We start from the raw sequence: 18,705 nt of genomic DNA, 5'->3' as shown, positions 1-18,705 counted from the left end.
TCTTTAATCTTGGTTGTAGGTGGTAGTAGGCTTACATTTATGGCCATGCCACCCACACTACATTAATGTGAAAATCAACATGAATCTACAAAATCACTGTGTGAAACCTTGCACAAGTTAAAAAAACATAAGAACACTGACTAATTCATTCTACCAGTTAGAAAACAACTTTCTACCTTCTTGATGTTTCACTGCAAGCTTATGTAGCTTATTGATTGGCTCATTCATATTTGTATGTAATTCTTGTTCTCAGTACTTTGCAAAGCCTGAGGATTTTTATGACACCAATTTAGAATATTTTTGGCCTATTTTTGCAACTTTGTTTTAACATTGTGTGCCTTTCTAGTTAAAACCTAAATTACAACATTAATATATGTAGGTTTTAACAGTGAACTGGGATGTTGAAGAATCTGTTATATGACAAGAATATCTAACAGAAAATAAGTTTAAATCAATTATCATGATCAGTTGGTAACCACTTTTTTGTTGTTGTTTGAAGCATGCTATTTTGTGTATTTTGGGTGTCATACCTTAACACTCTAGTGTTTTAAACACTTTTTCAGTGTAAATAATTTTCTTTTTTTAACAGGTGGTTTAAGCTTCAAGGAAAGTCTAAGAAAGAGAAGTATCGAGGAGAACTTGAAATCCAGTTTGCATTTGTAGTTCATAGTACTACCTTTACAGGGAGTTTAATGGATCTGAGCACGACAAAGAAAAGTAAAGCTAATTCCTTAAAGAGAATGGCCAGTGCTGTGGGTAAGTCATAATAAATAAGTGCATCATACTTAAGATTAAACAAATGGGATAATAATATGATGATAATTTAGCTGCATTTTAACATGACCATTACCAAGTTCTCATATACATTAAGAAGTAAAATGATAAATAAGCAGACTTGTAAGATTCTTCTAATTAGTTCACTTCTAAAATAAACAATATTGCTCAGTAAAAGTGTCTCTGTCTTGCTAAAATTTCATAATACAAAAGCATCATCCATTTTCACTCTTTACTCCGAGATATGATTGGTTTTAAAGCAAGTGAAAATGGTCATGCCTCAGGAGATTGTTAACAGCACCAGCTCATACTGGTCTAGATAAATTGAAGGATGGAATTATCATCTGATGAAAGTTTGTCTTTCGTATTAGTTCTTGAACTTTTTCCAAGTCTGGAGATAATTATTTTATTCAATGATACTTAATCTATGTTTCACATACTCTAAATATTAAAGGCACTTTATTTTACTGCTTACATAAACTTGTGGCTGGCACAGGAACCAAATGCATAGCAATGTTAGTCTGCTATAATGAAGTGAATGGTAAAACTACATTAATCAGGGTGACCATATTTAAGCAAAAGAAAAACTCAAACTAAAACAGTTCCTATCAAAACTATAACTGTGTGCAGATATGGGAGCTATCTTTAACTTAGATGAAACATTCAAAGTCAGTCATAAATACATCTCAAAATGGATATCCAAGTCTGGAAGGGGTAAGAATCTCCAATTTTAAGAACATTACAGAGACCAGTTTTTTGAAGATAGTGTTGGATTATCAGTTTAAATGGGAAGTTGTCTTTATGGTATACTATCCATTTAAGATTAACTTTAGACAACTACTCTGATTTAGGTTACAAACTGCATCACCTACTGAGTTCACCCCTTTAGAACATATAAAACAATGCCCTGTAAAATATTATTGGCAAGACCCCAAAGAAATATATAAAAATTTACCTCACAGATTGAACCACAGTTACTCTCATCATTAGGTGGTTATCATTATGGAGGAAAAACCTGGCTCTGTGCATCTAAGCTTACAGTTGATGCATGAAAAGGCTTTGTTACTCTTAAGAATAACTTAGTAGTAAAGTCCTTCTACCAATTCTTGCTGACAACTCTAAGAATAGGCATCAATGTAATATGTAGTCACAGCTGTGATAATTACCAGAAGGAGCCTTATGGAAACTGGCAGTCATACAAGAACATCTTCAATATCAGTCTGGCTCGAGGGTCACCACTTTTGCAGTCCTCTTCAATATTTACAACATGAATCTAGCCCACCTGGACTGTTCAACTAGATGGTATGCAATACTCTTTGCTGACAACATGCTCTTGTACAATAGAAACTCTAGTAAAGCTGAAAATAAGAATAAGACACAAACATTCATCAGTAGGGTGAGTAAGGGTGCTATGTCACAGGATTACAGGAATGGTCATCTGTCATGCCAAAGCTACTGTTTTGTTATGCACAATCAATAACTGACATGCTGATGAGGACAAACCATCCTTCTCAGACACTGTTACTCCTCTGTAAGAAACACTAAAGTACCAGAGGGTGACCTCTGCTGAAAAACTCAACGTTAATACAATGATAACCAAAGCTATCAAAGGCATCAGTATAATGAAAGTTGTAAAAGGAAATAGAGCTTCCAGAACCTTATCCGATACATAGCTAGATAAATTTAAATAATACAAAATATCCATCTAACATCTATCATAGGATGTACTTCAGCCACCATTATCAAGGCTCTACTATACCTGACAGGTTTCACCAACATTAAGGAGAACCATCAATTCTTAAAAACGAAACTAAACAACATAATAATTTGCAGTGTAAAGACAATGCATTCCATGACTTAGTCTTTTTAACTGGAACATTACAGGTCTGCAATCCTCTGCAGATACCAACAAAACCAGGGATTGCCTAAATGAAGGTTCAGTATATATTTATGGGTGAACAAGTATCATACAATCATCACTGAAATAACTGATCGATACGTCACTCACTACAAAACTTGTGTATCTATCTCTATGTGAAATAAACATCTGATACTATATAGATCAGCTAAATTAAGTCTAGGCATAAAACATAGAGATCTAACAGAGGATGTAGCAAAACAAAACAGCTTATCAGCACCTATTTAGAGATCGCAGTGGACAGTCATCTGTCATGATAACCACAGATGACCTATCCTTCATGTAAATAAGGATTTGGTTGTCATTCATCATCTCATGAAACGACACTGTCTGCTTCAGGCTTATTGAAACCATAAAGCAAGCTTTCTTTTGGATTGCTGAAAGCAAGGAACCACAAATAGGCACTGTAACCAAAATAATATTTGCACCTGGCACACAAGCAGTAATGCATGAAATTAATAATGATTGGTTCACAGATGGATGGCAAAAAGGAAAGCAACTGCATGGTAAGACCATTATTTAGTTGTATGTGTCAGGCTTAACCAAAATGAGAAACGTACAAGCTTACAAGATAAGTCCATATGTCAAATTCAGCATGGCTCTGCTCACAGGATACTATTAGCAAGGTGAAAATGACAGACATGAAAAGTCTTAAATTTACATTCAAAGGGAATGAGACTGCTGGAAAACAAAGTACTGTATGGTTTAGCTAAGAAAATAAATATTAGCTAAGATGAATATTCAGTAAGACATTATACAAACAGAAAACCAGAATAAAAGTAACTCTGGTAGTTCCTGCAAAGCACTCACCTTCCACATGAAAAGCCAGCACCAGTCAGCACAACTTTTGAAATTGTTGTCTAGTACACAACTTAATAAGGTCTATTTGTTTTAAAATACTAAACATTTTTAAATTAAAATATAAAAAGGAATGCTTGGCTTTTTACTTTATTATTAAATAATCGTAAGGAATAGTTTTTTGCAATTAAGGTGAGAAAAACATAATATTCTAAGACTATGAAAGAGATTTATCTTGAAAAATTATTTTAAAAAGTGAGTTTTTTTATGTTATAAGGTTCCTTTAAGATTCACTTTGAACAATTACTTTCTTTTAGGTCATAAACTGCATCATCTACCAAGTCGTTCCTTATCTTTAAAGCTGGACCATTTTGACCCTCAATATCAAGCAATGCGTTTCAAGGAAAAGTACCTGAGACATTTAAATCCTTACCAAACAAAGCTGAAGCCTCAGGAAACTAAAGAAGCTTTGACTGAAGAATGGATTTATTCTGAGCATCCCAAAAAACAACATTCAACTGTTATGCAAGTAAATGAATCACAGAAAATAATAGAAGAAATGGAAATACCAAGTGCTGAGGTAAGTAGATATTATTATTATTATTATTATATTGGCTTGAATCCTAGAAGATAAAAGAAAAAAAAACATTCACAATATGCTGCAACATGAAATGCTTGTGTCAACATACAAAGGAAATGTTTACACTTGGTCCATTATTAATATTTAATTAGTGGTATGTCTATGATAATAGTGTATTTCATATAAATTTTTGTCTCCCAAAAATATTTTATTAGTTAAGAATTTTTATTTATTTCACTACTTGTCAGTTGACTAAATCTATGACAACTGAAGATCTGTTTAGAATGCAGATGTATTTAGCACAAGAAATTAAAAATTCTGATTTTTCAAACATATTCCAACATATAGTGCCCCTTTCTTACTTTTTGTCTTGCCTAATAATGGAGTTTCCTCAAGCACAGGTGCATAGGGGAGTTACTTTGCATGGAAGCTATGTCATCTTTCTGTTGGCAGAAAGCTATTATTGTATGATGACATCATTATGTATTAGTATAGTTCACATTTAATCATGTAAATCTTAGATAGGAGTAAGCTCAATTCTAGTGACTTGCAGATCTCATAGAAAAAATTGTAAGGGAAATTGCAGAGGTGAATACATACTGGAAATGCATTTCCAGATTAGGAAAATACTAATTTTAGTTTTAGGGGGAGAGAGACATCTAGAAGTCTTTTAAATCAACTAAAATACTCTTAAAAATGATCTTCTTAATACAAGGTGCTCCTAAGGTTACGTGGCATTATCAACTGTTGTAATAATTAGAAAATTTTATTGTTTAATTTCATTGTTCAAAACATTAACCTTAAGCTTATGAATGATGTTTCTTAATTTATCTGTCTGTACTTTACTGACTTAATGCAGAGGACAGACTGCTACCAAATAATACCAAATAAATTTTTAACAGGAATGTAATATCTGTAACATCTTAATTTCTGGCAAGAGAAACAGTCTTATTTAGTTTAATTCAATTTAAGTTGACAAATGACATCTCTTCTGTCATAAGTTGGTAAACTTAGAGAGTACGTGAAAATGATTTGATATTCAAATTTTATTGTGATTTAAAACAGCTTAATTTACTTTTTAGTGGTAAAGTAAACATGCACTATTTGATCCAAGATGTTAAGAAGTGTAATGATCTAGTGGGGTCAGGGACCAATGGATTCATTTTAAGTGACAAGAGATCACAATAGAAGGATCTGTAGGAAACCTTAGCCTTAATTTTTTTTCTTTTGTGTGAGAAAGGAGGGTATTGGCCCAATGATGAATACATCAGTGTTTTTGATCACAATAGTTTAAAAAAAAACATCAGTATACTTTGCTAACCGTTTTCCAATTTAAATCTTATAAATTGGATGGACTTTGCATGTTAATTCACTGGGATCATATAAATTATTTTTATAAATGTGACTCGACTACTAAATTGCATATAAACATATATGAATAATTAAGTTGCAAACTGCATTATATCACAAAAGCAATGAATCAATTAGTGGTGAATAAATTATTTTAAATTACATTATCCTCTATATATTTTCCTTGTTGCAACAGTGCACATATTACTAAAAGTTGGGAATTTCTTAATAAACCACATACATACACAAACAGAAGTTATATAAAAAGAAACAAATCCAATATATAAGTGGTGCATATATACTGTACTATGATTAGCATTATATGAATAAGGGGACTTTTCAATTTCATATCATTTATTAGTGGAGACATTATTACACCCAGGGTAACTCCACTGTAAGAAGTAAAATCTAACACTGATAATTGTTCATTCAGTTTAGCTACACTGGATACACTATTCCACAGTCATCATAACCTGTCACTAATTTATATAAGTTTGTTCATAAATTATTTCAGTGTGCTTTTCTGTCACAAAATTACTTTTGACTTTCAACTGTATCTTGGTGAGCAGTTTAATGTGTTTCTGTATTTAGAGTTTGTTTCAGACTTCTTTCAACTGGATCTGTTACTGATTTCTCCACTGTTAGTGAGTCTGTTTCTGATTTCTTTCCATTCGATCTTGCCTCATAACTTGGTGATCAAGCCTATCTCTTATTTGCTCTTTCTTTCTGTAACTTCCATCATGGTGTATCATTTACTCTCTCAAAGTTTTGTTTCTTCATGATAAGTCACTTTTCCATAAGGCGTCATGATTTTTGTACAACTTTGATAATTTTCTGTTCATGCTGACATAAAATACTGATGTAACTTACCAAAGGTCGAGTTACTTCATAATCCTGCACATTTGTATGCAACAAACACCAGAAAAAGTCACATTTTATCTGAAATATCAGATTTTCCACTAGGATGACTTACTTTGAAATTTGCATTAATTTCATTTTACCACAGTTTTAGAAATTGTATTTAAAAGTTGATTTTGTTGGTAATAATAAATGTTACAAATGTACAAAATTAAAATGTACAAAAAATTAAAAATTCACATTTCAAATTCTAAGACTAAATTTGAAAGTATGTATTAAAATCAAATATCCAAAACCATTATAATTAGCTTAAGTGTTGTTATGGATTTATAACAAAAATAGTGCTCTCGTTGGAATTTATTAGTATTTTAAATACTAACATAATGCTAAATATATTAATTATTCATAACAAGTGCCAGCTTAATCGTTTTTTATTTGTTTTATAAGCCTAGTTTATTTTATTGTTAGGATAAAGTGAATCTCTCAGATCAGCAGTCAGAATTACCTACCATCTCAGAATCTGCATTCAGACATACTGGAAATAAAGTTTTACCAGAAAAATTTTCAAATTCTGCAAAAGATAACATGGAAAAGACAGAAGTAAAGAAACTAATGCAGGTGAGAATAAATATTGATGACCATTGTATTTATTTATGATTAAGTGAGAACATAATTAGTAGCGTAGAATATAATCTGTATATTGCTAATGCAAAGTAATGTAAAATATATTTAAGAAACAGTTTAGTAATGTGAGACTAGAGTGTTGATAGCAAATGAAAACAAACTGTATTATTAAATTGGTAAATATACTGTTCATATTAAGATTATACTGTAAAGTTTGGTTTTAGGGAAATAAGCCACCCTCACATAATTCAAATTACTAACATTTTTTAAATGCAAATTTTTTACTTAACCAAATAAGCCTATTCACCATACTGACAAGTGTACAGACTACAGATGGCACAGGTCTACAATCATTTTATTGTCTTGAAATGTATTCTGTAATAATTACTGTACTCTAATTATGAAAATATCCATTTTTCTCCATCATATACAGATTTTTCACCAAACGTTTTGTGTACTTCTATGTAAGTGAATGATTTTCAGTGAAATTGGATCAAATTTTATTATTCTTAAAACATTGACAACCAGTAGCTATAGATTTTTTAAGACCAATCATGACATGAGAGTTTTACCAATTGTTCTAGAACACACGAGTGACACACTGAGAGCATATAAATGGCTAACAGGCTGCATAATGAATTATTTTTGGATTTAGTGAAGGATCTGGACCTTCCAAATGATTATTTAGAGAGGTTAGGATGCAGATTTTGGGCTAAGAACTTAATTTCTCGAGGGACATCATTTAACTGGTACAGGAATCATGATAGAGAGTTTATACCCTACCATATTCTACAATTCACATGAAGGAATCATACTAAAATTTCAAAATTATTTTCAATAAGGTCAGATACACAGAACATGGTTGGCTACTTTTTGATGACTTACAAGTCCTTTGTCTGTTGTTTAGTTCACAAAGCTATAAAGTTTTTTTGTGTGAATGGGACAGCATAGCATGAAATTAGTACTGGATAAAGAAATGGTAGACATACAGAGTCAGCCTAATACCAGGATCGAAAAAACTGAATGCGAAAGTTTGATTGACGCAAAGAAAGTCCTGTTACCTCTATTTTACATAAAACTGGGCTTGATGAAACAGTTTGTAAAGACCTTAAACAAATATGGCAGTCGTTTCAAGTACCTGTGTGACCAGTTCCCAGTTCTTTTAGAAGTAAAACTTAAAAAAGGGATTTTTGTTTGGCCTCAGACTAGGAAACTGATTTAGGAAATTAACATGCTTAATAAATTCAAAGAGATGGGTTGTAATATGAGATTCAAAGCTCATTTCTTACACTCACACATTGATTGTTTTCATGGAAATCTCAATACTTTAGGATTAAACTGATTATTTATCATCAACTGTTGTCCATGTAAATGTTTCATAGTACAAAACCTGCACCAGGTGAAAATACAATTAATACTCCTTTAGTTTCTTCCTACAGGTTTTCACAGAGTACTAAAACTATTTGAAGATGAGCTGTTTTGTACCATTCATTAAAAATCCAAAAGTACAAAACTTAACAACGACTATATAAAGCTTATTGTTTCATATAAACACAAGCATATTGAGACAGTCAAGCACATTGTAAGAAAAGAATGCACACAACTACGTCTAGTTAATCAAGCATATATACGTATAATTTAGGGACAACAATAGACCAGTGGCTCATCTAAGCCATCCAATCCACAAAATGAAAGTCTAAAATATTTTTCATAGATTTCTTTAACTTTCTTACACCAACTGTTTGACCTCAAGGTAATTATCAGAATTACTGTAATCTTTAACATGTTTTTTTGTATCTTCACAAAAATGTTCAAACTGTTACTAAACATTACTAACTGTTTGTAGACAGAAATTCTGAATTTTTAATTAAGTATCTTAGCTAATAATTTGTCTGTGAATATATGGAGTCGGAGTGTTGACTGCTTCAAGAGGTTTTCATGTTCAGATTACAAAATACTTTTCTTTGTCTGAAAGTTGTCAGACATCATTTGCATAATATATAAAACTTTCTAAATAAGAACAAAATATGTTTTGAAAAACAATGTTCTCTTTTTAATATTGACCATGATGTTTCAAAGTACTAAGCATATCTACTTTTAACCTTCTCATGTCTACTTTTCATGTGTATTTTGCTGTTCACAGTCAAAGTAGAATTGTCTAAACATAAAACAGTAAATCATTGCTCCTGCAACTATACTGTTTTTGTGATATCATAATATGATACTATCAATGACAAGTGAGTTCTGTGGTACAGTTTCTAGACCTTTCCTACAGTTTATTATACAGTTATTAGAATTTACAGTACAGTGACTGAAACAATAATTATATAAAAATAAAATTGCAAGAAAATGTTTATAGTATTTTTCAGTACATATTATAAACCAATAATAACCTTGATAGGTATTTCGATGTTAGCTATGTTCTTGGGGTGGTCAGAATCTAATGATGTAAGTGTACAAAGTGTAAGTACCATATTTCCTGGCATCAAAGATGCACCCTTATTTTGATGAGCTAAATTTTGAAAAAAAAAAGATAAACACAACAAGATTGCAGCACTTCCACCAATCTTACCAAGATATTTCATGGGTTTTTCAGTGATTTACAGTACATAAATTCTCTTGCCCACTTCTTATTTTTTGTGAGCTATATGCTTATCATATCTACCTTTAAAAGTGTGTACCTTATATTACTACTAGAATATCTGTATTATTATCAGTAATAATGTTGCTCTAAGCCTAAGAAGTTAAAACGAGTACTGGTATTACAGCACCATATGTACAGTGACCTCCTGTTCTTGTTTATTTATTTGTTGTTTAATACTGAATAACTTGTACATTTCATTTTGGGTCGTATAGAGGGGCTTAGATAACTGTTTAGTATCGAAACACTTCCTCTAGGCTTAGGTTTAGGCTTAAGAGCAACGTAACTTTTCGACCAGAAGATGCAGGGTAAATATTTTAGACTTATTCTGAGAAAAAAATAGTGTCTTCGACACCAGGAAATATGGTACTTATTGTTGGATATATGAGACTGGGTAGTGTATGCATTATTATTTAATTTATTTGATGAGTTAATATTTACTGATTGTTTTACTTTTTCATAACAAGATAGTTAAAAATAATTATTTTAGAGCAATAGTTATAATGAGTTTGGTTACATAACTTTGTAAAAGATGTATGTTATTTTAGCAATTACACTGTTGTTAAAGCTTTACTAGTAGTGTTGATTTCATAACTCAAATCTTTACAATTTTATGAGGCATCAGTGAATAAGATATTTATATGGGTAGCTCACGTGTGCAGGTCAAGAAGAATGAGAGAAGCAAAGTTAAGTCAAGCTAAGTGTGGTTCAGTCAGAGAATTAGTCAGTGAAATAAAATGTCAAGTTAGCTGGTGTTTGAACTATCAGCCATAATGGGTGATATTTTGTAGTGAGTTTCAGAGTTTAATAGAGATAAGAAGAATTTGTCTTGTGAAAGGGTGTTCTAAAGCAACTGAACCTGTCTGTGTGGACTTTGATAAAAAGGAGACAGTTATTTGAAGTTAGGAATACAACTGTGGTTACCCATGGGGTGTAGTGTAAGTGAATTATTTACTGATACCATTGTGAGAAGAGCAGAGAAAAATAGTTTGTCTTGTCAATTTGATTCTGAAGTAATTGAATCAGCCTAAGTGGACTTTTGAAAGAAAAGAGAATTATTTAGAGTTTTAGATGCAACTGTGATATCCATAGTGTAAAAAAAGTTATACATAGTTTGACTTGCTTTGAATATATTATTTTTAAACAAGGGGAGTGTGTGCTTTCCGTTTTTGTCAAATTTATTACTAACAAATCACAGACACCAACTGTAGAAGGAATCCTCAGCTTACACATACATAAAATCCTGACACGTATGAATATGTAGATATGTATATTATTACTGTTTACTCATAAATGCTTAATTTTAGTTATTTCTCCTAAAACATAGAACAATAAATAAAAAAAAATATGTAGAAAAATGGTTTTTGGTACTTAGAGTATTACAAAATTGATTTGTACTCACTGGTCATGCTTGCTAAGCCTCATTCTCTCAAATGGAAAGGAAATACAAATTAATTTTTGTATATTTCCAAGATGTGTTTAGAAAACTAGAAGATTACCAAAAGGCTATATATATTGATACCTTAAAAACCACTGTAATTTATCTAGCTTTTTTACTAAACCATTTGGGTTTCAAAAATCTCATTTCTGCTCAAAGCAACAATTTATCATTTGGCTTCACCATTTCCAGTTAAATTACATCGTATGATAACAGTCCAACAATTGAAATATGGGACAGTGCTAAGAACAGAAGAAGGGTGAGACTTTCACAACCACACAAACAGAAGGTTAAGAAAATTAGAAATGAATAAATGTATAAATTGACTATATGTGTTTTATAGTACTTTCTTGAGGCTAAAATAAGGTAATATTGCTACATTCATTTATAATATAAATGACTCAACTGCTACACAAACCAGCATGCAGTATAGATGCTTGTCAATTATAGTGAACAAGCAGAAATGCTACTCTTTTGGACAGCAATTTGGTCAGGATCTAAGTGAGCTGAACAGTGTGCTTTTCTGTCACAAAATTACTTTTGACTTTCAACTGTACCTTGGTGAGCAGTTTAATGTGTTTCTGTATTTAGAGTTTGTTTCAGACTTCTTTCAACTGGATCTGTTACTGATTTCTCCACTGTTAGTGAGTCTGCTTCTGATTTCTCTCCATTCGATCTTGCCTCATAACTTGGTGATCAAGCCTATCTCTTATTTGCTCTTTCTTTCTGTAACTTCCATCATGGTGTATCATTTACTCTCTCAAAGTTTTGTTTCTTCATGATAAGTCACTTTTCCATTAGGCGTCATGATTTTTGTACAACTTTGATAATTTTCTGTTCATGCTGACATAATATACTGATGTAACTTACCAAAGGTCGAGTTACTTCATAATCCTGCACATTTGTATGCAACAAACACCAGAAAAAGTCACATTTTATCTGAAATATCAGATTTTCCACTAGGATGACTTACTTTGGAATTTGCATTAATTTCATTTTACCACAGTTTTAGAAATTGTATTTAAAAGTTGATTTTGTTGGTAATAATAAATGTTACAAATGTACAAAATTAATGTACATTATTGAAATGTAAAGAAGTACCATTTCTCCAGTAGGGAAACAGTTCAGAAGGAATTTTATAAAATTAAGTCCTATTATATTTATTTTGTAATTTTTTTTTTTCATTTTAATGTGGTATAAAGCTGTTATTGACTTATTTCTTTAAAAAAGAAAAAAAGTGGACATGTACACTAAATAAACTTTTCTAAGAGACCCAAGAATAATGAAACTTTGTTAGGAAATTTACTTTTGAAAAGCCCCCCACTGGTACAGCAGTAAGTATATGGACTTACAAAGCTAAAGTCAGGTGTTCAATTCCCCTTGGTGGACTCAACAGACAGCATGGTGTTGCTTTGCTATAAGAAAGCACACACACACCCTTTTGAAAAATCATGTAAGTTTTTTTCCAACTTGAACTTAAACTGTAGGAGGAGTTTCGAGGACAGGTGGACATTAGCCTCTTTTATATACATGGAAACATAAATAGAATATTAACCACCTATGCTATGTCAGATACAGATAGAGGTAAAATTGAGTAAGTACTGTACTGATCCTGGCAAAAATTATTTGGAACATCTGGATATCTCAATTATATCTTGATTTTTGTTTTTTTTTCTCTTTATGTATCTTTAACTTAGTGGCAATATGTACTGATGTCTAATTTTACTTAAAATAAATCTTAATTTTTGTTGTTACGTGTGAGAAAGTTTTTGTCTGTTATGCTTATTTCTGAAAAGGGGAGACTCAAGGTTGCTTGGAGGGTTACCTATTTTAACCACTTGCTTCATTGTACAGTAATATCTTGTTTGTCAGTCAATCAGCAGACATTAAAATGGCATCATTTAATATTACAATTTGTACTGTTGTGATGTCCATAAACATGTGCATGCCATGAAACACCAGAATAATTATGCACAATGTAAGTTACAACAGAGCATGACATATGATATTCAAAAGCATTAAATAGAAATATTTCTTACTATTTGTTTTGTTTTTATTTACTCTTGAAATTGGATACTTTTGAGGACACTGTAGAATTACATCTAGTAAGTATATATTTTTACTACACCCTTGTATCAGACTTTGTTATATAATTCATTGTATTGATATATTACCTTTTGAGATGTTTCAGTTTCAACTGATAAAAAAAGAGAAAAAAACTAGAATTCTTTCTCACACCTGAATCTCTGAATAGAAGTAACTACAATATCACATGGCTCAGCCCCTAGCAACCTGCTAGTAACAATATTAATTTTCTAATAGTGTAATTATACATTGATCATTGTATTTTTGTGTGTAAAGCAGCCTCATACAAAGTAGTGTCATTAAGTAAGTCTTCTCATAGATTATACATTAAATAAGTAAAAAAAGATAGGTATAGTGTTAAGGACAATATCATACCTTATAGGTGTATAGTCTGTTAATGTAGTGCAACTTTCACTTTAATGTGTTTTTCAGAAGTAACTTTGCTTTAATTAATTAGTATATTTTAGTGTTTTAAACTGATATCACTGAGCTTACATGTTATTTATAATAAATTAATCTAGAAATATTAGTGTTAATATTATGCTGAAATTTTCTTTTTTACATTTGCTTCAATGAGAAAAACTGTTAGACAATTAAAATTTACAAATGCCATACTAGTGAAGATATAAACAAAGTAATTTTTTTTAATGTCATTCTAGGATATTTTGCCTATTAAACGAACAAACAGCATACCCAACGCCACTGACATAATGCCCTTGGGAGGCCTGGAGAAACATATCCATCCTCAAAGACAGCTTTCTCTTCCTTCTCATGATTGGATAAGATTATGTCAACCTAAAAGTATGTTGTCAAAAAATTAACGAATGGAAGATCTGGGTTTCATACCATGCAACTACATTAAAACTTCTGTGTCAACTACTGGTAACTTATCTTAAATATAATTATGACAGGATTTGACAAACAAATAATCATTCTAGTGCGAGTTACTGATTAGTTTCAAAAATCATTCTCTGTGTTACTTTGGTCTGCCATTCATTATTATATGTGTAAAGTAGTTTCATTCTAGTGTGATGTAGTAAGTAGCATCAAATATGAACTCTGTAATTTTGTTCCAACATATATCATTATGCATGCAATGCAGTTTCATTCTGTAGGTAATTAATATGATCACACTAAATTCATAGAAGTTTTTAAGAGTTTGTTTAATTAAAGTCATGTGGTTCATTTGCTTTTAATGGGTCGTAATGTTCATACCAATATTATGGGGATATAAACTTACATCTCCAATTTTGCAAAGTATTTCACAGGTATAATGATATTGAAAGTCAGTTGTACTAACATGTTGTGTTGAAACTAATAACTCTTGTTTTCTTGTAGTAAATCCAGACTAACAAACAAATGTTACTATTTATCCATGGTATGAAACTGCTATGTGTTAAATTAAAACCAATATGCCAGAACTGAAAATTATTAGCACACCTACAGTGTGATGGAGTATTGATTAAACAAGATTCACACATAGCACACTCAAAATATTGCACTGTAGAATACAAAAACACAATTGGACATTCATTAAAACACTTTCTTTAAGCCAATTAATGATGAATTTGAGGATGTATTGGTAGAATAAGAAGTACAAGAAAAACTCATGACTACATAATAGAAATAATTGACAGAAAGCTAAATATATTAAAGAAAAAAAATATAATGGGTAGTTTGCTGTAGCATAGTCCTGAATGAATGTGGGATACAGATGAATGTGGTTACAGATCCTATAATGCACATGTAGATAAGCTGCACTGAAAGGGATGGAAATTATTTTTGTAGTGTTTTTTTCTTCTAATTAAACAACTGCCTCATTTTTTTTAATAACTAAGAATCTTGTGAAATGAAACTAAGTTTTTACAGTATATTTGTAAATGTTATAAAGGTTTTCAAATATGTATTAATTTGAAAAATTACAGATTAGTTTTGAAGTACAATACACCTATAAAAAGCGTTTACTGATTATTTTTGACCCAAATTGACTTTTATAATGTATAAATATGTGATGTATGAATCCTGCTAACATTACATTTGTTGTGAGTTATTGTGCTGTTCTGTTTAATCTCAATACTGATAATCATTTGATAGATTGTACACTACCATCTTCAGAAATCAATTTTCGTGACTTTCTAAGAATAAGAAAATGATTACAAAAATAGTACTCTATCTTTTATTTAAAAAATATTTTTATAGTTTAAAGTTATTTAAAAACAGTTTTTTTAGCAACTTGTGGAATATGAGACCTTATCATATAAGAATACACAAACCCAAAAGATAATAGAGATTGTTAGAATATTTTTGTATAAGATGTTCATGACCTTGATGCACAGAGTTTCTCACAGAGAGAGTAGAAAAAATGGATTATTAATATCGTATAAAAACACCAAATAAAGTTGAGATGGATGACTAAAGAGACTGATTACCACTAGCAACAACTCTGCTTGGATGGCTCAAGAGACTGATCAGTTATTACATCAAGATCCTTTTTCTCCATACACTGTTAAGATTATTCCTATGCAAATTATATTTATAATTCAAATTATTATAATTTGCTTGAATTATATGTCATTTATTATAATTAAAACCCATCTGCCATTTACTTGCTCAACTCTAAATGATCTAAATCCTTTTGTAAATAAGCAACACTCAAGATCTTAATATCATCTGTAAATTTAAATAATTATTGACTGTTCCTTCATCTATTTTAGTGATGTAAATCAGAAAGTGCAAAGGTCCTAACATTAAGTCCTGAGGTACCCAACTTGTAACATTAATCCAGTTTGACTGAATTCCCTTTGTAACAACCCCTTTTTTTTCTTCCATCAAACCACTCTTTTGTCCAGTTTTCCCTCAGTGTGGATTCCTGTATGTAGTGAGGGGACCTCTCAGTGTAGGTTCTATTCTTTTAATTTACCTCCCCTGGGATCTAAACATCCACCTAAGTGTTTGCCGTGTGTGGGGATCCATGAAGGGGAGGAGAGGATCCTGGTAGTTGAGGGGCCCAATCCTAACACACCACTTTGGCCTTGAATTCCTACAGACAGGTAATCTTGGGGTGGCCACCCTTCGGTCAGTCGGCTGGTCCATGTGGGCTAGAGTCAACCAAGTACCGATGTTGGATGTTCTCAACAGGTGTTGTGAACATTGTATCTGTTGCTGGTGTTTTGGTATAGTGCTGCAGTGTCTTTGTTTGACATTGTAGTGCGTCCTTCATAGGGTTCCATGGTGGGTGGGATCAGTGAGCACCAAAATATTCCCTTTTTTATCATGGATCCTCCAAATAAAAACTAAAATAAAATAGTGAAAAAACAGTCCACAAATAAACGAGCATGTCCTGAATATTCTGAGCAGCACTGGTAGTAATCCTGGTGAGTTATTATTAAAGTTTTGTCTCAAGTATTTTAAAACTTTTATTACTTTACTTTTAGAAAATGGTCATAACGTCAAATAACTTGGAACCAGGACTAGAAAGGCCAACTTCAGGTGATTGATGGTGGTTTTTGAACTTACCTGTTATTCTTCCTGGCAAATTATGATAATTACAATTATGCTGCAGAAAGTCCTTTACAACTTGTATAACTGTTGTTTTTCTCTTAACGCTTTAGACTAGATGTAAACATTGGGTTTATGCTTCTTTTTTTTTTAAACTTGTTTTGTTTTACCTTAATTTCCTTTTATGAATTTTATTAAATTTACTTTAACTTTTTACCAAATGTTTAGCACAGATAGCCTGGCTGCTTTGTGTTATAAAACACCAAATCAACCAACCTACCAACCTATCCAGTTTGCTAACTTATCCCTCACACCTATAGAGATAATGTTTTCTATCACACTTTTATGTGACACCTTGTCAGGTATTTTCTGAAAGTTCAGATACACCAAACCTACTCTGTTATAATGAAGCCATGTTCACTATCAAAAAAAGTTTAAACTTTATTAAATGACTTCGGAAAGCATCTTTTAACAGACTTTCCAAAATTTTTCCCACAACTGAATCGATTGCTTTTCATATCAGTGTCAAGTGGTTAATTAAGTAATAATTTAAATTCAGTTATTACATGTTAATTTCTAATACAAAGATGTTACTGTGGAAGTTAATGAAGTTAGTTGTACAAGTTTGAATTCGTCTCTGACTGTATTGATGGAATATGTGCTAACACTAACATACATGATAACAGATCTACCAGCAAGAAAATCCAAGTTTCATTCCCTCCATCTCAAACTTTTGATATTTCATTCTCCCAGTATCCCCGAGGAAAATTCAGAAGATATATTTAGAAAGAATTATTGATAGATATTGTTCTTAATATTGAGAAGTGGTTTAATTTTAAACCATTTTTTGGGGAATTAGTTTTTAAATTTGTCTCACTCTTTGTTTCTTAATTTTGTTGATTTTTGTAATATTGGAATTGATCAGTGAAATATATATTGTATTGTTCTTTATTGTTTGTATACCTAGATCTGGTCAGGCATAAGGCTAGTGTAGTTATTGTAACTGAAAAAATTTGTTTATAGTTGTTTTAAAGTTGTTATATTTAGCAAATTGTTTTTGTTTTACCCTGGTTATAGTGGCATTTTCTTTAGTTCAATACAAGCTTAATAACAAGAAGAAAATGTCTCACTTGGTGTTCGTGTGTACAAGAGTTATGAGAACAATAATTCTCACTTGGTATTCACATGTACAAAAGTTATGATAATAATTCTTACTTGTTATTCGTACTGTAAGTAATTTATCTTTTTATCAGAACATGAATAAAGATTTCTGATGAAGAACAGTTTTGATAAAAAACATAAACCTGTTTGAAGAAAATGATGTGTGGAATATCTTGAACACATTTTGATATTCTACAAATTTTCTTACTCCATGGAATTGCTACACTGTACTTGATTTACAATATAATTCCATAAAATTTGTATATAATTTATTAGTGGCATATCTTTTCTACTTGTTCATTTATTCTAGTGATCTCTGTTGGTGATAATGAAGAACAGCATATCAGTCATAGAGAAGGTCAGAAACTCCCATTAAGAGAAAAGAGGCAAAAACTAAGGATCATAAGAAACAGTAAGGACTTTGTATACTTAGTTAGAAAAATTCTGAAATGCTTACATTTCAAAAAAGAGTGTAATATGTGTTAACACATTGATGTAATTTTTGATTATCTGTTTTTTAAACGTTTTATAGTTCAGTAGAGTATTAACTTTTTGCATTAAAGTGTTAAATGTAACTAAAAACTGAAAGGCTTGATAATGATATATCAAACTTTGTTATGCGTATTTGTATAAAGATAAGACATGTAAGTACTGTGAGGTAGTTGTGGAAATTTATTGTCAAGTTTCTGTTCAGACTAGTTTGTACCTTTTAATAAAGTTTTTTTTGTTTCTTTTTATATTCTGATTGTACTAGTGCACAATATTGGATAATTATTTTATCACAGGTTACAGATTTTGCATTAAGGAAAATTACTATTTAGAACTGCAGAGATGCCAACTATTTCAAATGACTGAACGTAATGATTGTAGACAGATTTATCATTTGCGGCTACTAGGCCTGACCAATGTCTCTAAGCTGTTTATTATTATATTAATATTATAACTATTATTTTGTATTACTGCTATAGATTGTTCATTTA

At 31.1% G+C, this 18,705-nt stretch overlaps 1 protein-coding gene across 3 annotated transcripts in view; it reads left to right on the top strand.

The window, feature by feature from the left end:
* Positions 1-18,705, top strand: part of Rip11 (Rab11 interacting protein) — a 71,976-nt gene that overhangs the window by 30,129 nt on the left and 23,142 nt on the right. For all 3 annotated transcript variants that reach the window (XM_076475557.1, XM_076475559.1, XM_076475558.1), the window contains exons 5-9: positions 590-756; positions 3,808-4,070; positions 6,747-6,896; positions 13,726-13,867; positions 18,036-18,137. In XM_076475557.1, coding sequence (XP_076331672.1) covers positions 590-756; positions 3,808-4,070; positions 6,747-6,896; positions 13,726-13,867; positions 18,036-18,137 — 824 coding nt within the window. The remainder of the gene's footprint in view (positions 1-589; positions 757-3,807; positions 4,071-6,746; positions 6,897-13,725; positions 13,868-18,035; positions 18,138-18,705) is intronic.

Source organism: Tachypleus tridentatus, chromosome 13 (assembly GCF_004210375.1).
Source record: "Tachypleus tridentatus isolate NWPU-2018 chromosome 13, ASM421037v1, whole genome shotgun sequence".
In the NCBI taxonomy this organism is placed as follows: domain Eukaryota; kingdom Metazoa; phylum Arthropoda; class Merostomata; order Xiphosura; family Limulidae; genus Tachypleus; species Tachypleus tridentatus.
This window is presented reverse-complemented; position numbering and strand designations above follow the sequence as displayed.